Source organism: Rhamphochromis longiceps, linkage group LG17 (assembly GCF_057381845.1).
Source record: "Rhamphochromis longiceps isolate RC_006_pf linkage group LG17, R_longiceps_female_GT1.1, whole genome shotgun sequence".
Taxonomy (NCBI): Eukaryota; Metazoa; Chordata; class Actinopteri; order Cichliformes; family Cichlidae; genus Rhamphochromis; species Rhamphochromis longiceps.
The window spans coordinates 23,588,788-23,606,598 of NC_140573.1; the positions used below are offsets into that span (position 1 = coordinate 23,588,788).

The 17,811-nt window shown below is 41.2% G+C and overlaps 1 protein-coding gene across 1 annotated transcript; it reads left to right on the forward strand.

Annotated features, from left to right (window-relative positions):
• Window positions 1-11,256: 11,256 nt before the first annotated feature.
• On the forward strand, window positions 11,257-16,866 carry LOC146649726 (uncharacterized). Its single transcript, XM_085386874.1, has 10 exons — window positions 11,257-11,502; window positions 13,440-13,539; window positions 13,839-13,985; window positions 14,218-14,399; window positions 14,643-14,779; window positions 14,901-14,994; window positions 15,259-15,591; window positions 15,780-15,954; window positions 16,044-16,168; window positions 16,367-16,866. Exons 2-10 carry the CDS (start codon window positions 13,455-13,457, stop codon window positions 16,691-16,693), a joined length of 1,605 nt encoding a protein of 534 aa, XP_085243000.1. The 5' UTR covers window positions 11,257-11,502; window positions 13,440-13,454; the 3' UTR covers window positions 16,694-16,866.
• Window positions 16,867-17,811: the final 945 nt, after the last annotated feature.

Here is a 17,811-nt window from a genome sequence, read left to right on the forward strand (position 1 = left end):
TTACTTAAAAACACTTAAAATAACCTGTCTGACAAAGTTCTATTTATTTATTTTTGCCTGTCCCGTTTGGCTCGTTTGCCATCAGAATTATTGTCTAAAGGCGAAGAAAGATGCCCAACGGATTTACTTTACCAAATGGACCATCCCAGCCTTGCTGTAATGGTCTATTTGATTCACCTTTTATTGTTTATTTTATTTCATTTTCATTTGCTAAATATGGGACAGACTTGACTGGGGAAAAGAAAGGGGAGAAAGAAAGAGGGGAAAAAAAACAGCGGGGAAGAGGGACAGGGATAAAGAGCAAAAAACAAAAACCAACAAAATAAGCAGACAAAAAATACATATATCAATCACCTGGATCACCTGTTGAGAAAGATAAAAGAGAAAACAAGTAGAAGGAAAAAAAAAAGAGCAACATAATAAACAACGTCACAATGATCTATGGGAATATAACAGTAAATACTAAATATTAAACATTATTGTGCAGCACGTAAGATCGACAGTGTGCTTTGAGGTAGGAGCCAAAAAGGGTGTAGTTTGTGTGTGTGAGCACCCGTGTGTACACCTGTGAGCATGAGCGCGCTTGTATTTAAAAGGTTCCTTCATGTAATGATCTGCTAGAGGGTGTGGGGAGCCACAGAAGCCAGGGGGGGGGGGGGGGGGGGGTTGCAGTGACGTGCCCATGAGCTCCGCCGGCAGCCAGCTGTGCCAGAGTGACCGAGCCCCAAGCCGAGAGGCTGAGTGCACCCCACCCCCGAAGTGGCCCGAGCAAGCCCCAGGCTCCAGGCCCCAACAATCAGCCACCAAGGAGTGAGCCGGTGTGTACCTGGACGCCCATCCCCTGACACAAAGAACCACCAACGCACCGATGTCTGAGGGCGTCTGCCACTGGCAGGGGAAGTGGTGGGGGAGATAGGCCTCCATACCTTCGAGGGCCTGAGATGTCCCTAGAGAGGTGGCGTCTGATACCCAACCTGACATGTAGACACAGACATACAGGCATACACAGATACAGACATCCATTCCCACCCTCATGCTCTCATATGCAATTACTCAACACTCACCCAACGTGGAGACAGACACAAAGAGACACTGTACACACAAACACACTCCCCAAGTGTACTCTACAAACCGGGTCTAGGTACCCTTGCCCCTGGAGGGGGAAACTGCACCCAGACCCAGGTGGTGTTACCCTTTTCCCTGGGGTGGAGAGAAGCAGACTGCCCTGACTCGGCAGCAGCAGGGAGACCCCACATTCCAGACCCCAATCGGACAGCCAACTCCTCCTTCTAGTCCCCCCGCTCCAACAGGCAGCAGAGAACGGGGGTGTGTGAAGACTCCAAACCTCCCTCCGCCCGCTTATATGTAGTGTTGATGCATGTGTGTTCTAAGGTGCATTTAAAACCCAGGAGGGCATGGAGCTACCTGCAAGAGAGCAGCAGGTAAGCGCATAGCCCCTCCTGATAGCCTTCAATGTCTACATGTCTACAGGGCCATCTGGACCGGGGCCCAGTTCAGCAGCGCTGCCAGGCCCCACAGATCCCGGAACAGCCCACCCGACCCCACCACAGAGAAAACTGCACCCACCCTGTCATCCACTCATCTTCCAGACTACACAAGACAATAGACGCCCAGGCTGAGATCTTCCTCCACCTCTCTATATCTCCCCCTCCTTCAGAGTGAGTTCCTGAAGAGAGCAGACCTCCTGCAAGATGTAACAGCCTCCCCCACCAGTTGAAGAGCTGGTGCTCCATCCACTGGCGGCACCTGCGCCGGGGCTGGGCGCCCACACACCCACCCGCCCAAAACCCCGGCAACACACCAACCAGGACCAAAGCCCCCAAGGCCCAGCCAGGGCCCCAGCCCAGAGACGGAGCACCCCCAGAACCCGACGCCCGTCCCGGACCCACCCAGGGGCAGCCAGGCTACCAGGTCAGTAACCCACGTTCGTCAGCACAGACCCTCCCCTAGCCGTGCTGCATGCAGCCATGAGGAAACCGTCACCTAAGAGCCAACAGAGCCCTTAATAGGCCATGACCACAACCCCGGGTTGAGCCCTCCAACAAAGATGCTCCTGGGGAATCCCCCGACGCCCCAAGCCTGTACCTACCCCCCACACCAATCACAACAGCGAACCTGTCTGACAAAGTTAATTAGGCTAAAGATCTCATATGGCAACCTACCGTGCCACGATTTAAAGCCATCTAAAAATTGCTCCGAAACAAAGTAATTGACATCTATCAGTATGGAAAGGGTTACAACGCCAATCTAAGGCTTTGGGGACTTTAGTGAACCATGGTGAGAGCCATTATTCACAAACGGAGAAAACTTGGAACAGTGGTGAACCTTCCAAGGAGTGACGGCCCACCAATATTACTCCTGGAGTGCATCGACTCATCCAGGAAGTCACAAAAGAACCCAAATTTACATGTAGACCTTGAATGCATCATGGGGATGAGAAGGAAAATGGATGTCTTGAAGGCATAAGCAGTTCATAGCATGTCATTATTTTCTTATTACAGAGCAAGTATCTGCATCTTGTCAGCTGGAAGTGCATGAAGAATTAACTCCTTTGACAGTATGTATTAACCTGCTTATAAGATTTAATTGCCCATAAACTGAAAAAGCTGGAATACTTTTCCAAATCATTCCAGCCCACTTTAACCACTGGAAACAAACCATTGCACTGTGGCAATAAATATACACGAGATTAAGAATTATCCAGTATGGGTATAATTAATAGAGTAAGGATTACTGATAATGGGCTGGATGTTGTGTTGGGATTGTAAAACCTTGCAGCTCAGATGGCTATAGTAGCGGTCGCCTCTACAAATGCAAAGAACTTTTTCAATTGTACGATAATGTTGCCAATTTTTCCACAATCCCGGCTCTGACTGAGGTGTGCCACAGTAGTTAATGTTGTAAGAGTCAAGTGTGAAATGTTGAGCAGCATGGTACTGGGGTCAAAGCTGCAGCACCCCGCTGTAGTCACGATTGTTAGAGTGAAGTATGAAATATCCGACAGTGCTATGGTAGTGCTCCAGGCTCTGAGAAGAGAGCTTGGTTCGCTCTGGTGGGGGATCGGGCTCAGCCAATCAGAACCATTCCACATCATTGGCCAGGGCCATCTCTTATCTCACAGAAGTGCAGAGGCTTTCCCTACTAATGCCACCCAGCTTGCTAGATCCTCCATCCTTTGCTTCAGCAACCTCCTCTTCTCTCAATGCGACCGCCATCTCTCCCCTCCTCATTTTCTATCATCGCTTCTTCTCTCTGATTATGTCTCTTCTGCTCTCTCCATCCAGTCAAACTCTCAACCCCACCTCTCCTTTCTCTCATCTGCCGCACTTCATCTGCCTCCATCTCTTTTCATTTTTTCAGTCAGGCGTTTTTTCAGTTATTGGTTACGCATTGCTGAAGTGTGTGATAGGCCTCTACACACTACACTGGAGAAATAGGTCTGGTCACACCATACATAGGTCTGCGCCGAATTCTAATGAATGTGTGTGCGTGGATGGGTGTCATGTGATACAGTACAGAGAGAGAATGACAGATGAAATTAGAATAGTGGGGACATTAAGTGCTTTCGACTGGCTTGAGATTGCAGAATACGACACAAAGAAGTAAATCATAGCTGAGGATCCTCCCCCCCCCACCACTGCTCACTTCTTCCTGAAAAAGGAGGGGAAAAAGGCAGCAGGCACAAAAGAAAAGAGGAAGCAGGCAATCATGTTACTTCTAATCTGTTAATCTTTAGCTTGGAGAAGGAGGTGGGGGTGTTAAGTGGACAGGGGGGGCTGTTGGAATGAAATATATTGCAAATGGGAAAAGACACCAACAAGAGATCGGTGCTCGCAGATGGAGACCCTGCTTAATCAAGACAAATTGCAGATGGGCTTGGATTTTTATTCTCACAGAAAATAGACTAAAGCTGCCATCCGCATCACTACCACAGCAGTCCAAATCAACAAGCGCACATGGAGGAAAAAACAAAAACACCCTCGAGAAGCCAATGACGACTGCACACTTACAAACAAGTGCATGACGCACCCACAAAAAAAAAAGAAAGAAAAGAAAGGGATGAAACTTGAAAGCTATTATTGCTAATATAGTTTTAATCTTCTTACAGGTTAGAAGAGGACATCTTGTATTTCAAATGTTTAATAGCAGTGCGATGTACTCTAGGCATCAAACGGCATTAAAACAGCGTCCCCAGTCATTTGAAGCTCGCCTAAGGATGTGCATGACTCCTCCGGCTGCCATATCCCTCATGTCACACTCCCCATCCCCGTACACAAATCAACAACAAATTCCCATTTATTTATTCTTGCATCATCACGGCGGCAAATTGCTTTGTAAATGGCACAGTTCCCTCAGCCTTTCCTGTAAATACAATGTCATTGGTGATGTTAATAATCCTTTTGTTTGCTTGACCAGGAGCTCTCGAACGACGGCCGTTTCCTTGATTCAATTACTGCGGTTTAGAGTGGGGAGAATGAAGACCGGACCTTAAAGCCGCTCGTGTTAATAACATTCAAATTGATCACTGCCACATGTTGCAGTGGTGCAGCCCATTTAAAAGTGAGGCTAATGAAAAGAGGAGCTCTCCATTACATAGAGCGTAACTAAACATGACACGTCCTCGCTGAAATTACAAGGCCTGCGCTCGCTGCTGCATGCATATAATTCAGCTTGGATGCCGGCAAGCTGGAAGCCGCTTAGAAAGCAGGCGACTCAAGGAAACATGCAATGAAGAGCACCGTCACGCCTCGTAAACATGCAGATAGCCACAAGTGTGCATAGGCATGTATGCCCACTAAACGAGAAAAAAATATTGGGTGTAGAGCAGCATGCCAATGGATGCAAGACACAAAAGAAGTAAAATGAATGTTTGGGGAAATATTCAAACCCCTGGAAAGCTGAGCCTCTTTAGTCATTTTCATTATAGATAATGGGCCTTAGTTTTCCAACAGGGACACAACATAAAACCAATAGCTGCCAAATTAATTTCATACGTATCTGTTACAATTACAAGGTTATTAGAATACTATTACAGAAGTAGGTTGCTACCTAGTATTTTATATCATACTGGTTGCTAAGGTCTGTGTGGCAACAGATAAAGCATGTGATCTTTATGTCTTATCTGTGGTAAACACTATACATCAAGGTCTCACTGATGGGGGGGGGGGGGGGGGGAGGAGGAGGGGGGGAGTGTATGGTTCATGCAGTATGGGAAATATATATATCCTCCTACTGGAACCATAAAGAATTTTAATCAGTTTAGTGTGACCGGATTCTGGTGATCTGTGTTCGTATGTGCCTGAATTCATGGTGTTTTAAAAGACATATATAAAAACAAACATTTAGAACAACTGCCACACTCATGTGTTGTAACTTCTGGCTAAAAATGGATACCTTTAGAGTAATGTCAAAAAGATTTAAATCCCCTCTTCTAATTTTAGAAAAAATATTAATATTTAAACAAGTACCTTAAGATTTGGCCTTATTAACAAAACAATGCTAAAGACTTATTTCTAGAGGAAAAATGGAAGTTACAGTAAAGATGTGAAAATAATTTGAAATTCCAATTTAATTTTACCCAACCTAATAATTGTCACATTTTTATTTCTGCTTCATGGTATGGAAGCTTGTTTCTGCCAACGAAAAGATGACAGCACTGCATCAAAATGTAAAATTCTGAGTTTTAATCTTAAAATTGGAATTTAGGTATCTCAAATATATCTCAAAACTTCAAGATATTTCTGATCAACTCAAAATGTTGAATGATGAAGTTCAAATTTCCAGGTACTAACCTGAACTGTTGACTTACAGACCATACCAAAAGACCTTTATAATATGTCCAACCAGCCTGGCCTCATGGCATTTGTCAAAGAGTCATAAATAATATAATTTATGAAAATTTTTTTGTATGGGACCCAATAGTTTTTAGCTAAACCTAACCATGAGTCATATTTGTAATTAATAGCATATTTAAAAATCATCAAACCGATGATGTGAAAAAGTGTGATCATTATAATCATTATATATGGGAGGAGAGTGATGAAAAATCATGTTCAGGGACACTAAATAATGATCTAATTCATGTTGAGTTTGTGAGTATATCACAAACTGCTATGAGATCCAGTTAGCATCCACCATGCCTTGCCTGTGTCTTCCATGTAAATGGTACAATCAGAGTCAACCTTATTATTCTATAAGTGAAAATGTTCCAAATTAAATTATTATGTCTCTAATATCTTTCTTTTCAGAGTGCTGGCGAATCAAGCATTTAGCATAAAATGAACTAAAAGGAACCGTGTGATAAAGCATGGCATTAACATCAAGTCCTCTGGAATTTTCTGCACCATAATGGAGATATGCCATCTGTAGTCCCTTAACCTTTGGCCATTTGTTTTCCTGTTCTGCGCTGGATGCAGAAATCCTTTGGCCAACCTCTGCCATCTACTCAATTCTCTCCGTGAACATATGCATCCATAATTCAGCCCGTGAATAACGCATAGCATCTAATGAATCGGCACTCAGAGACGCTCGCAAACCTATCCCAGGGGAACTGAACTCACAACCTACCGCCTGCAGAGCAGCACATCTCCTTCAGATAGTCCTGTCTCCCTAACCGTTGAGTAAATCTTAGCTAAATGCTGTAATCACTCCAGTTGGACAAAACCTCCTAGTAATGTGTCGGTCAATACTGGCCTCAGGGCTAAGGGGACACACTGGCATCAATGTATCTTTGTTTACTAGATGGCAAGTCACAGAGACATACGGTCTTTATGGAGACACCACGTCCCTCCTAGGGAGACAGGAAGAGTGAATGGACGCATCGGGTCACTTTTCATCTTTAACTCTCCCTTGGCAGAGAGACAGACGAGGACAATCCTCCTTCCCCAGACAGAAGACTTCTGTGTCTCTATTTAATGAAATGGCATTACTGCTAATGTTGCTCAGCCAATCAGGAAGCAATGCAGCAGTCATGTGACACTTGGGATAGATATCCCATCTCATAAAGTGCTTTTACACCACAGCACGCCCGATGAGAGCAATATCATCACATTTATGAGAAAATAATGATTTCTCCACCGAATTTATGAGCATCTTGTATAAAAAAAAAGCATTCATATGAATTATATCCGTATGAAGGAAGAAGAGGAAGAAGATGGGGAAAAAAACACTTCCTTTAATTTGTTTTTCCCCTCAAGGGAATTAATACAGGTCCGTAATATCAGCCATAAAAGTCAATCTTGTCGACAAAGAATAGGCCAATTAGTTGAGCTACGAAGAGATGAAACAGAGGAATCAAAGGAGATCAATAAGGTAGATTCACTCCTGCTCTGCAACTGCAAATCAATACAGGCTGCTCTGAGAGATGGACGTGATTAGAGATCACCAAGTCACAGCTAACCTGCACATAATCAAGAGCTAAACTTTCATAACTGCTGCAACTTGCTGGGAACAGATTTAAATGAGGTAATATTGTTCTTCAAGTTCACAAATGACACAAATCTATGTATTGGTACATCTACCTATATCTATCTTACTATCTACATCAAACAAGAGATAGCAATGACAAATACCAAAGTGGCCCCCACCTCTAAAACCATTTCCTTTTTGGGGGGCAGTCTTGTTGTTGCCTGTCCAGTGTACCAGGTGCCACTTTGGTGAAATTGATTCACAGTGATTGTTTTTGATGCATTTTTGGCATTTTTCATATTAAAAAAATCATAGCGAACAACGCATAGTTCAATATGATAACTCTGCTACAAAGACAAATAGTTCAGTGACATTTCTAATTTAAGTGACTATTGGCCTCCTAAATTTTGAGTTCAGCACCCATGCACCTTTGTTTTTGGCCAAGAGGCACAATACCATTTCTGTTTTTGTTAAACCTGTACTGTTCGTTTAGCAATGCAGTGGTGCTACTTGGTAAATCTGCACTTAAAAAAAAGAACAAACAAGAAAAACAATAAAAGTAGTATCGATAACACCCTTCTCCACCTCTTGGATCTCGCGATATGGCAGCCTCGCTTCTGTCAGTCTGCCCCAGGGCAGCTGTGGCTACAACTGTAGCTTGCCTCCACCAGTGTGTGAATGTGAGAGTGAATGAATAGTGGAATTGTAAAGCACTTTGAGGGCACTATATAAATGCAATCCATTATAATTGCTCTTCAAATGGTGCATGATAAATATCCTTGAGCTGACAATGCACAATGAGCAGTAGCACACTGTGGTCAGCTCAGCCAGAGAAGAGAGAAGGAAATTCCTCCCAACCAAGTAAAGCACCAATTCATTACAAACTGTCAGATTTATATTACTTTACATTTTGTTTTTACTCTCAAAACCATTTCTAAATTTGTACTTTAGTAAGCGCGACTCAAAACTAGTAGCCAGTTTTTCTACAGAATTTGAGCTAATCAGTATTAATCACACTGACTTTGATAGATTTTTCTAATTGTTTGCAAACCTTTGCAAACAGGCAAAGAGGTAAAGACCCTACAATAATACAGGAAAAAAGAGAAAACCCCATCAATCAGATGAGGAAACACTTGGCGACATGGGGAAGGAAAAACTCAGTTCTAACAGGAACCTGTTAACCTGAGCAGAACTAGGCTCTGGGAGGGGGAGTCATTTGTTCCTAGACCCATACACACTTTAATCATTGCTTCCAAGTCTATACTTTAACAAGGCAATGATTGTAAATGACCTTGGTAAATATTACATTATATGCATGAGATTAGTAAACAGTAAAATACGACATATGCAAATATGTCGCATTTTAATTTTTTGTTGTATAATATGACAACAAAGAATTTCAACCAATATTTTTACAAATGATTCGTTATATCTATTATATCGTGTTTTCAACTCTGTTAGCCACTAGTTAGTATTCGACTGCAATATGAAAGCTTCAGACAAGAAATTTCACAGTCATCACAACATCTTTTTTACACTTTCATTATCCTATTCTTGAACTTTTCTAGATTTTCTCTCTGCGGATGACAGTGAATCTTGGGATTAGCATCCTTGCTCTTGCTTGGTGCCTTGAGTTTTAATGTCAAAATATTCCAACATTTTGTTTAAAGTTTCTAATTATCCGGTATTCCAAGTATAATTTTATTCTCGACAGAGCGGCAAAGCTCATTAACCACATATATACAGTAAATAAGACACTTAAACTTCCATAATAAGAAGAAAATATATTCAAGCACACTTGTGTGGAATCCAATCAAAATGTCTCATTAGAATGATTTCAGTTTAATGGCTTCCCATAAAAATTGATCAATTAAACACTGTCATCAAACAAACTGCGTCACATCCATCATGCCGGCCGATATCCAAATATGAATAAGTAGCGACCTGACGTATCAGCGAAGCAATTAATCAGCGTAACCCAATGAGGTGACGTTCTTTTGCCAGGGTTCAGACAGCTTCACTTAAGTCCACTCGTTTGCTCACTGCTGAATGAAGAGGTGAAACTGAGCTATTATAATGTAATTATGATGCCAGCTTCCATTGTTGAGAGTAAAGCGAGGTTCCCTGGCGATAGTGCAGGACCTGTGGCTCCCTCTGTCTGCTGCGAGTCCCACTACTTGTCATCAAATCATCCACACCTGTCAAACACAAGTTCTTTGCTCTGCGCTTCTAGACCCTAAACCACCTTCCCCCCACTCCTGCCCGCTCAACATCTGTCCCATGGGTCTGGGCTCTCATCCAATCACACACGGCATAAATCCATAACTTTAGCTCTCCCCTCGGCCCCCAGGAAAACACAATAAACTGCACTCATCTTTTATGCATGATTTTCTCTGTCTCTGTAGCTAGCTTCGCTCTCGGTGCGTATCAATCATCACGGGGACGCTGCGGGGCAGGGAGACAGAGACGGAGAGAAAGAGCGATGGCGGGTGGGAAGTATACATGGTTGCACAACAAGGCAAAATGAAGAGTCCAGTTTCTTTATCCACTGACTTGGATTTCTATTTCAATCTCATCTGCCTCTATCCTTTCCTCTCCTCCTTCCTTCCTCGTCTGCCCTTTCCTCCACCTCCTCAAGGCGCCCTTTGCAGGGAAAAAAAACAAAACAAAAAAAACACACACACATATACACACGCTTGTGAAATGAAACTGACCAAATCACCTCTCACTGTGCATCTGTAGCTGCAAGTTAACAGACACATGTTGGTATTTTTAAGAAACACCTTCTCCCTTGGACTCAAGGGAGTGAGGGTTGAGGGCACTGCTTTCCCCTCCCACACAGTACATACACACAGGCTGAGAAGATGAGAAGATGTGTAAAGGCGATCTACATGGGCTTCATTGGCATGCTAACATATACACAACCAGAGCACAGCTGTCTCATCGCGGGAGAGGCCAGCAGTTGGGCTTGAAATAAAATGGGCAGTTTGAAAGAAAAAGAAAAAAAAAGAACAGCTCCTCGTAGCTGCAGAACATTACTGGTTAGGGGTTGGATAATATTTCTATTTTTAGAGCACATTATTTCAGCCTTTTTTTTTCCAGACGTAGGTAGAAATTACGAGAATTAAAGCAGAGTTACAAAACAACATGAGCTAAATGAAGCGATGAATACTCATGCAACCTACTGTACAAGAGGAATAAGAATTATATTGGGAATTTTTACTTTCATAATTCCATCCATCCATCCATTTTCATCCGCTTTGTCCGGGGCCGGGTCGCGGGGGCAGCATTATTTATTTATTTATTTAATTTTTTGTACTGGAAATTACAAAGTGAACATAGACATAATATATATGTCTACATATATCGACAGCTAAGTATCACAAAAGTCAACCCACCTTAATGTTTATACTGTAAGGTGCCACCAAATGAATTTTTAAACCCTTACTGAGCCAATGAATCCCCTGGGAACATCGTTTTTACCCTTAACCTTGCAATATTTCTCATCCATCTGTTCACACGCATGCACACACAAACACACACACACACACACAATGGCAGAGGACTTGCTATACATACTACTGACCTCATGCTAGGAGCAAAGCAGTGTCTTGCACAAGGACACTTGATTTTAAAGGCGAAGCCTGTAATTGGTTGCCAACCCGCTTCCTCACCTGAGCCGATATTAATGTTTCTATAACATCATAAAACATAGCTGTATTAATAAGTAAATTCACCAAAAAGCTAAACATATTAGTGACTGCCTCTGCTTTTTAGAATTTGAAATAAAAAACACATTTTTGACATGCAGTTTATTTAGCTTCATTACACAGCAAAATCCGAAGTGTTGATGTGAGTTAAAATTACTGGTGTTAAAAATTTCGAGTTGAAAAGTGTTGGTTTGAGAGTTACAGTAACACTAACGGTGCTGAAAAAGCTCTGTAGCCGGAGTTATTTCAAAGAGTCAATACTATAACACTCATTTGGAGTTGATTTCCACATCCGGGTTTTTCGCGCTCATGGGCATGAGGAGTCCGCCAGAAGTTTGCTGTCAAGATCGAGGAGGTTGTTCAGGTAAGAACTATACAACAAGACCTATGTTATTTTATCATTATTAAATATTGTAACTAACTAGCCTATAACATTATTTATCTGAAGCATGCAATATTTTCCTAATGTGGAGTGTATTCATCTGCGGTAAGAGATGGGATTCGTTAGCTTAGGTAGCTAAACTATCCTCTATAACAAGTTAATATTGCAGCGAAAATAAATGCGTGCTTAATATAATTCTCAATTCTAGTTAGTTCTAATGTCATAAGAGAAATGCTTTCCAGTGTTCAATGCTTATTAAATGAAACGAGGGAGGAGTTAGCTATCCTCTGGATATGTTAAATGTAATGTTAAAATTTGAATTTGTGGTAGCCTAGCTGGCAGCTAAGACAAATGCGTTTAGCCCACTGCTTTTAAGGGAAGCGAACATTCGCCTCAGAAATATCCTATTTAAAAGTGAACTAAACAATCACATGGAGACGTTCAAGTCAAGTTTTGGAAAGCGTCAAGATAGGCTAATTACACGTGCTACCAGCGAGTTTAGCAGTAGCCTAGCCTACAAATCTTTGAAGTGGCAGGGGGTTATGGAATTCTGTTAGATGTTAGTGACCAAGCAAGGCGCGCTGCGTTTGTGCATGGATTGCTTGCTAACGGTTAGGATATATCATACATGTTGTAGTAGGGCTGCTCAATTAATCGAATTTTAATCACGATTACGATCTGGGCTTTCAACGATCATTAAAAATGACTGAGCCGATTATTAGCCCCTCCCTCGTGCTTTACTCTCGCGCTGCTCCGTGTGGCAAATCGAGCGCACCTCTCTGCATTTCGAACACGTGTCACAACAATTAAGAGGACCCGAGGGAAGCTCGGAAAGCTAAGCAGAAGTTATTTGGAGAGGAGAGTGACTGCCGTTGGTTGAAAAGAGAGGTAAAAAAAACTTCAGTGGTGTGGAAACATTATGGGTTCGCGGAGTCAGACGTGGATCAAGTAGACATAGTGTGTAAACTTTGCTACAGTGTTGTAGCTGCACCACAGAGCAACACTGCAACGTTCACTAAACATAGATGTTTACATTTTTCATTTATTTTTTATATTGCAAACATTTGCACTGTTATCAGTATTTGCACACTATTTTATATTATTTTTTGACAATCTTTAAAGTCATTATTCAATACATTGTTATTGTTAAATAAATATCGTCAAATAATCGAGATCTCAATTTCAGTGAAAATAATCGTGATTATCATTTTTGCCATAATCGAGCAGCCCTATGTTGTAGTAGGCCTAATCTAAGGGAACATTTTCCCCTTTTCTACAGTTTTAGTGAAATAGGCTACCATCCAGTGTTTAAGACAAAGCGGTATAACGACTGAGGGTCGTTGACGTCGCCTCCACTGATAATCCTAGCATGTCGTGTCACAAAACAACCACCACAAAGTAGCAACTAGCCAGACGGCTGTGCATGTGTCAGAAACTCCCGATATAAATGTAAGACTTGCACTCATTAATTTACAGTATAAGGGATATTTGTTGTCATAAGTGAAAGCGTGATGAAGGCAGGTGTGCGTTCAACAGGAAATTTTATGTGGATTATCATCCTGACATGGTTTAAACAGAGATGCTTTTCCCCAAGTAGGCTACAGCGATTTACTCGCAACATAGCAGAACTAAGTATCTAGCCTGCGTGCAGACGAGAAGATCGCCGTTGTCGTCTTATAAACATGTGGATGGGTGGATAATTCATTGGATGCTATTTCTGTGTACCCAAGTTCAGCTATTTTAGTGCGCAGGGGGAAGCCAAATTATGTTCCTGAGGTTGAAGTGGTCTGTCACCCCTTCACAGATCATCACACAATGTATAGCCTAATATTTTCTTAAAGTTGTCCGGATTTGTTGCCACTTAAGCTATGGTTTAAATATATGGTAAAAAATATTCTGTGCCCCCTTCTCTCCACCAGGTGCTGTTGTAAGACATGTTGCTGAAAGTGAAATACCTCAATGTAAAGAAGTACATTAAATTGCACGCAGGATTCACTTATCTAGAATTCATCAGTGAAGGTAAGATAACCTGGCAGAACAAAATTTGTTGCACATGTATCAGTTCATCATGTTTGCATCTCATCTATTTAAAAAACGAATTAAATGTTAACACATTTTATTTTAATGTGTGACATTAAAAACAGTACAGAGCAGTAGGCCTAGGCCTATATTGTTGCTGCAGACTTGTCTAATTTAACCATTTTAAAGACAGGTAAAACAGCTGTTAATAAATATTAGCTAAATAAAAAAGTCAAAATTAGTTTTTAAAAAAGTTTTTCAGGCGTTTTAGGTGACATTATGCTTATCTTTTTGTAAAGCCAAAACCAAGTTTGGACTTCCGGATGCTGCTGACCTTGATATTTTCGATGAAACTGACACAGCTGTCGAAGAAGACATTTTTCTGGAGTTACTGGAGGCCCAACCAGACCTATGCCTGACAATACGTGAAAAGATTTCAGATGAAGGTAAATGTTATCATAACTTAAATTTTCAGAGTATAGCCCACTCAATGTAGAGCCAAGTTCTTTTGCTCTTGATGCAGATGACATTGACCTGTCTTCATGCAATATACATGACAGTGGACAGGGCTGGGTCATATTTGTATAGAATGTTGTCTGAACATGAACATTGAAATTGTGTTATTAATGGCATTGTGGAGTAGCCTAAAGAAAGTTAACCAAATCATCTCTCCCAAAGATTTTTGTCCTTTAGCTCATTCCACACCATCCTCCTCGGATACATTATCTTCCCTCACGGACACTATATCACTTTCATCAAGTGACAGTGACCTCAGGGAAAAGGGCATTCCTGCAGGCCGCAGTAGATCCAGCAAAGACAGTTCTGCACCAAATGTTTCTGTGTCAGAGGCTGCAAAAGAGGTAATTGAGAACAGAAAATGTCTTTTGTATTTTTGAGTTGACACCATTTATACTGTAGATTGTTATACAAATTGAAATTCAAAACATGGTGGTTCCCAACTTGCCCTGTATGAAAAAATGTTAGTAGAAGTTAGTGCTTCTTGCTAGATATGTCTTTCACAGGTTTGTTGACATTCCTCTAAACTTTCACCTTTACTGACAAACAAGTTTTTATTGTTATTATTTTCCCTTTTATATGAGCAGATGGTTAAAAATGCCTTGACTAGGAAACCTGGTGGAGAGGAAATTCTTGAAGAATACAATGCCGAAAATTCACTGAGCCACCGCACCCGGCGGCAGCTTGTTAACATATTGGCAAGTGATATGACTGAGAGACATGGGTAAGAGTAATAGTACCTAATAAAAAAGTAAAGATGGGCCATATGGAATATTCTTGTAATGTATACTGCAGTAAAGACACATACTTCTGATTTAACATTGTCAATTGTATTTCCTCTATAGCAGAATTCCCTCCCGTAAGCAAAAGGAGAAATATGCCCTTGGAATAATTACACTCTTTCCCTCATTGAAGGATCCATTTTCTCCAAACGGCTATGTAAGTCATGCAGTGATTGTAAAACAGCACATTATTTAGTTTTCATCATGGAATAATTACATCAGCTAAATGATTTAAAAGAAAAATCTTAATTCCTCTTTCGTAATAACTATTGTCATAAAACTGTATTGAAATTGTGGATGTTGTTTAACATGTATTGCACCTGTTACATGATAATAGTCCTTGGGTTTCTTTTTGCTGAATCTGCAAAGTCTGTAAGATCGCATTTGATGTTTATTTTTCATCTATGTTTAAATGTGACAGGAGCATTTCTACGACGGAGTGAAAGGCACTGGATATGTAGCGTGGCGCCTCAAAACCATGTCCAGGTCTACAACCAAACGGCCAGTGAAGGAAGTCCCAGTGCATCAAGAACAAGGGCCTAAGCGCAGAAGATTAGCAACCACATTGCCTCAGCAACTTGATGGAGATGCCTGCAAGGAGGCCATCTCATTTCTTGTTCACTCTCCTGATGAAGCAAGTGTATTTCAGAAGATGAAAATGACGTTCCAACATCGCCAGGATCTGGTGCATGATCCACAAAGAACTGCAGATGTCTTCAAAACATTTCCACGCTTTTTGGATGTCAAAGGACTAGTAAGTCAAATCACTTGATATTTTCAACTGTTAATCCTTTTTTTTTTGTTTTGCTGATGTGGATGGCAACAGTAAAAGATGTGATCATTGGTCATCCCAGTCAGGCTATATCCCATATTGGTCAAAATCACATTGCAATGTAAACAATGTTGAGCACTGTCTTTATGTCCTGTGTGTATGATGAACAGGTCAATCAAGACTTCCTGCTGCTGTTTGGTGCTGAAACAGCCACCAAGTTGCTTGAGAAGTGGGACATGTCATTCAAGCCAAAGGTTATTAAAGAAGCCAAACAGCTGACTCAGTCAACTGACCTGTGTCGTTTGATAAAAGCTGCTGAGAAACCAACAGAGAGTGATGTAAATGGTAGGCGTCGCACCATGCTTGTTTGATTTTAATAATATTTATTTTTACCTGTCATTTTGAAATTGTTTTATAAATTCAACCATACACAGACTGGGACAGTGACATGGCCTCTCTGCTGCTACTCCTTCAACTTTTGCCACCCACAGCTGGACGAAAGAGGAGAACCAAAATAAGTCCAACTGATGCAGCACACAAAATGGTGCACTTTCACAAGGTAAATATGTTGTCTCACTTTTTAAAATCCTACAAAACACTTTTTCAGTTTTTGCACTTTTTAGTTTTCCTCTCCATGAAGTATGTGTCTTAGTATTTTGTAATAAGTTAGCAAGGCACATAATGTCAAACTGAATGAATGGTTCATACTCAGCAAGTATAAGCTAGGCCTATATGTCAATATCTCATTTGTTTTTAGTCATGCTGCAGCATTGATGAACACTTGCAAGCAAGAGATGGTAAACAACCATACATCCTCGCTGTTGGTCGAACCCAGAACAGCATTGACACCTTCTACATCGCAGTGGACAAACAGCTCATCCCCTGCCAAGCCACCAGCTCACTCAGTGCTTTTGATGAACTTTTCAAATCCCACTACGTGTTCAACTTATCTTACGACGAGTCACTGGTTCATCTCTACAGTTTTGTGCAGACCACCATATTCAACATTGATGCCACCTCAACAGATGAGTCACCACGTGTTCGTGAGTTGCGTGCCAAATTGTTGAATGAGAACCATGTTTAAATGTTTTATCTGTCAAACTCTGCATAGCACCAGTCAGGCTTTGATAAGTCATTTGCGACTAGGTCACAGTTTTTATCCAAGCACCAAATTTAAGTTGGCTTGTTCACAAGATGGTTGCAGCCGTCAGTTCACTACATATTCTGGTTTAAAAAAACATTTAAATAGTGTTCATGATGAAGATTGTTGTCAAAGTGGTGATGCAGAACCCTCAGAGTCATTTCAAGCTGATTTTGACAGATTACAAGATACAGACATAGCAGTTGCAGGAACAAGTGTTACTCAGAGCCTAGAGGTTGGGTGTTCTGAAAACAATGGGTCAGGTCAAAGAATTAAAAAAAATTCTGAAGCAATTTGCACTAAAATTATTGGTAAACTCAATGGTAGTGGTTTGGCAAATAGTTTTGTGTCATCACTTGTTTGTGATTTGGAAGATTTTGCTGATGGACTGCACTGTGAGTTTAAACATAAAGTACTGAACGTTGTGCCAACAGAAAATCCTGTTAGATCTCCAGTGGAAAAATGTCTTGAGACTTTTGACAATCCAGTTGAGAAGTTCGACACTGAAGCTAAAAGAAAGTCATATTTCCGTGAAAAATGGGGAATTGTGGATCCAGTGGAAAAGACTTTAGGAATACGCTATGATACAAGGTTAAATAAAAAATCAGGCACTTATGACCAGGTACCAGTAAAAGACACTTTTGTGTACATTCCAATTTTGGAAACAATCAAATTTATATGTCGCAATTCTTATATTTGCGAGCTGCTTGCTAAACCATGTGTATCAAAAGAAGACAGATATGAAGACTTTTGTGATGGGAGTTACTATAAGTCTCATCCATTGTTTTCAAAACCACAGACTTCTTTGCAAATTCAGCTTTATTATGATGACTTTGAGACTGCTAATCCACTTGGTTCCAAACGTGGTGTTCACAAAGTTGGTGCAATCTATTTTGTCCTCAGAAATCTGCCTCCAAAGTTAAATTCTGCATTGATGAACATTCATTTGGTTGCATTGTTTCATGCAGAAGATGTGAAAAAATACGGCTTTGATCCTATTTTACAGCCTCTGATTGATGACATAAAGTTTTTGGAGAGCCATGGCATTGATTTACCCTTCT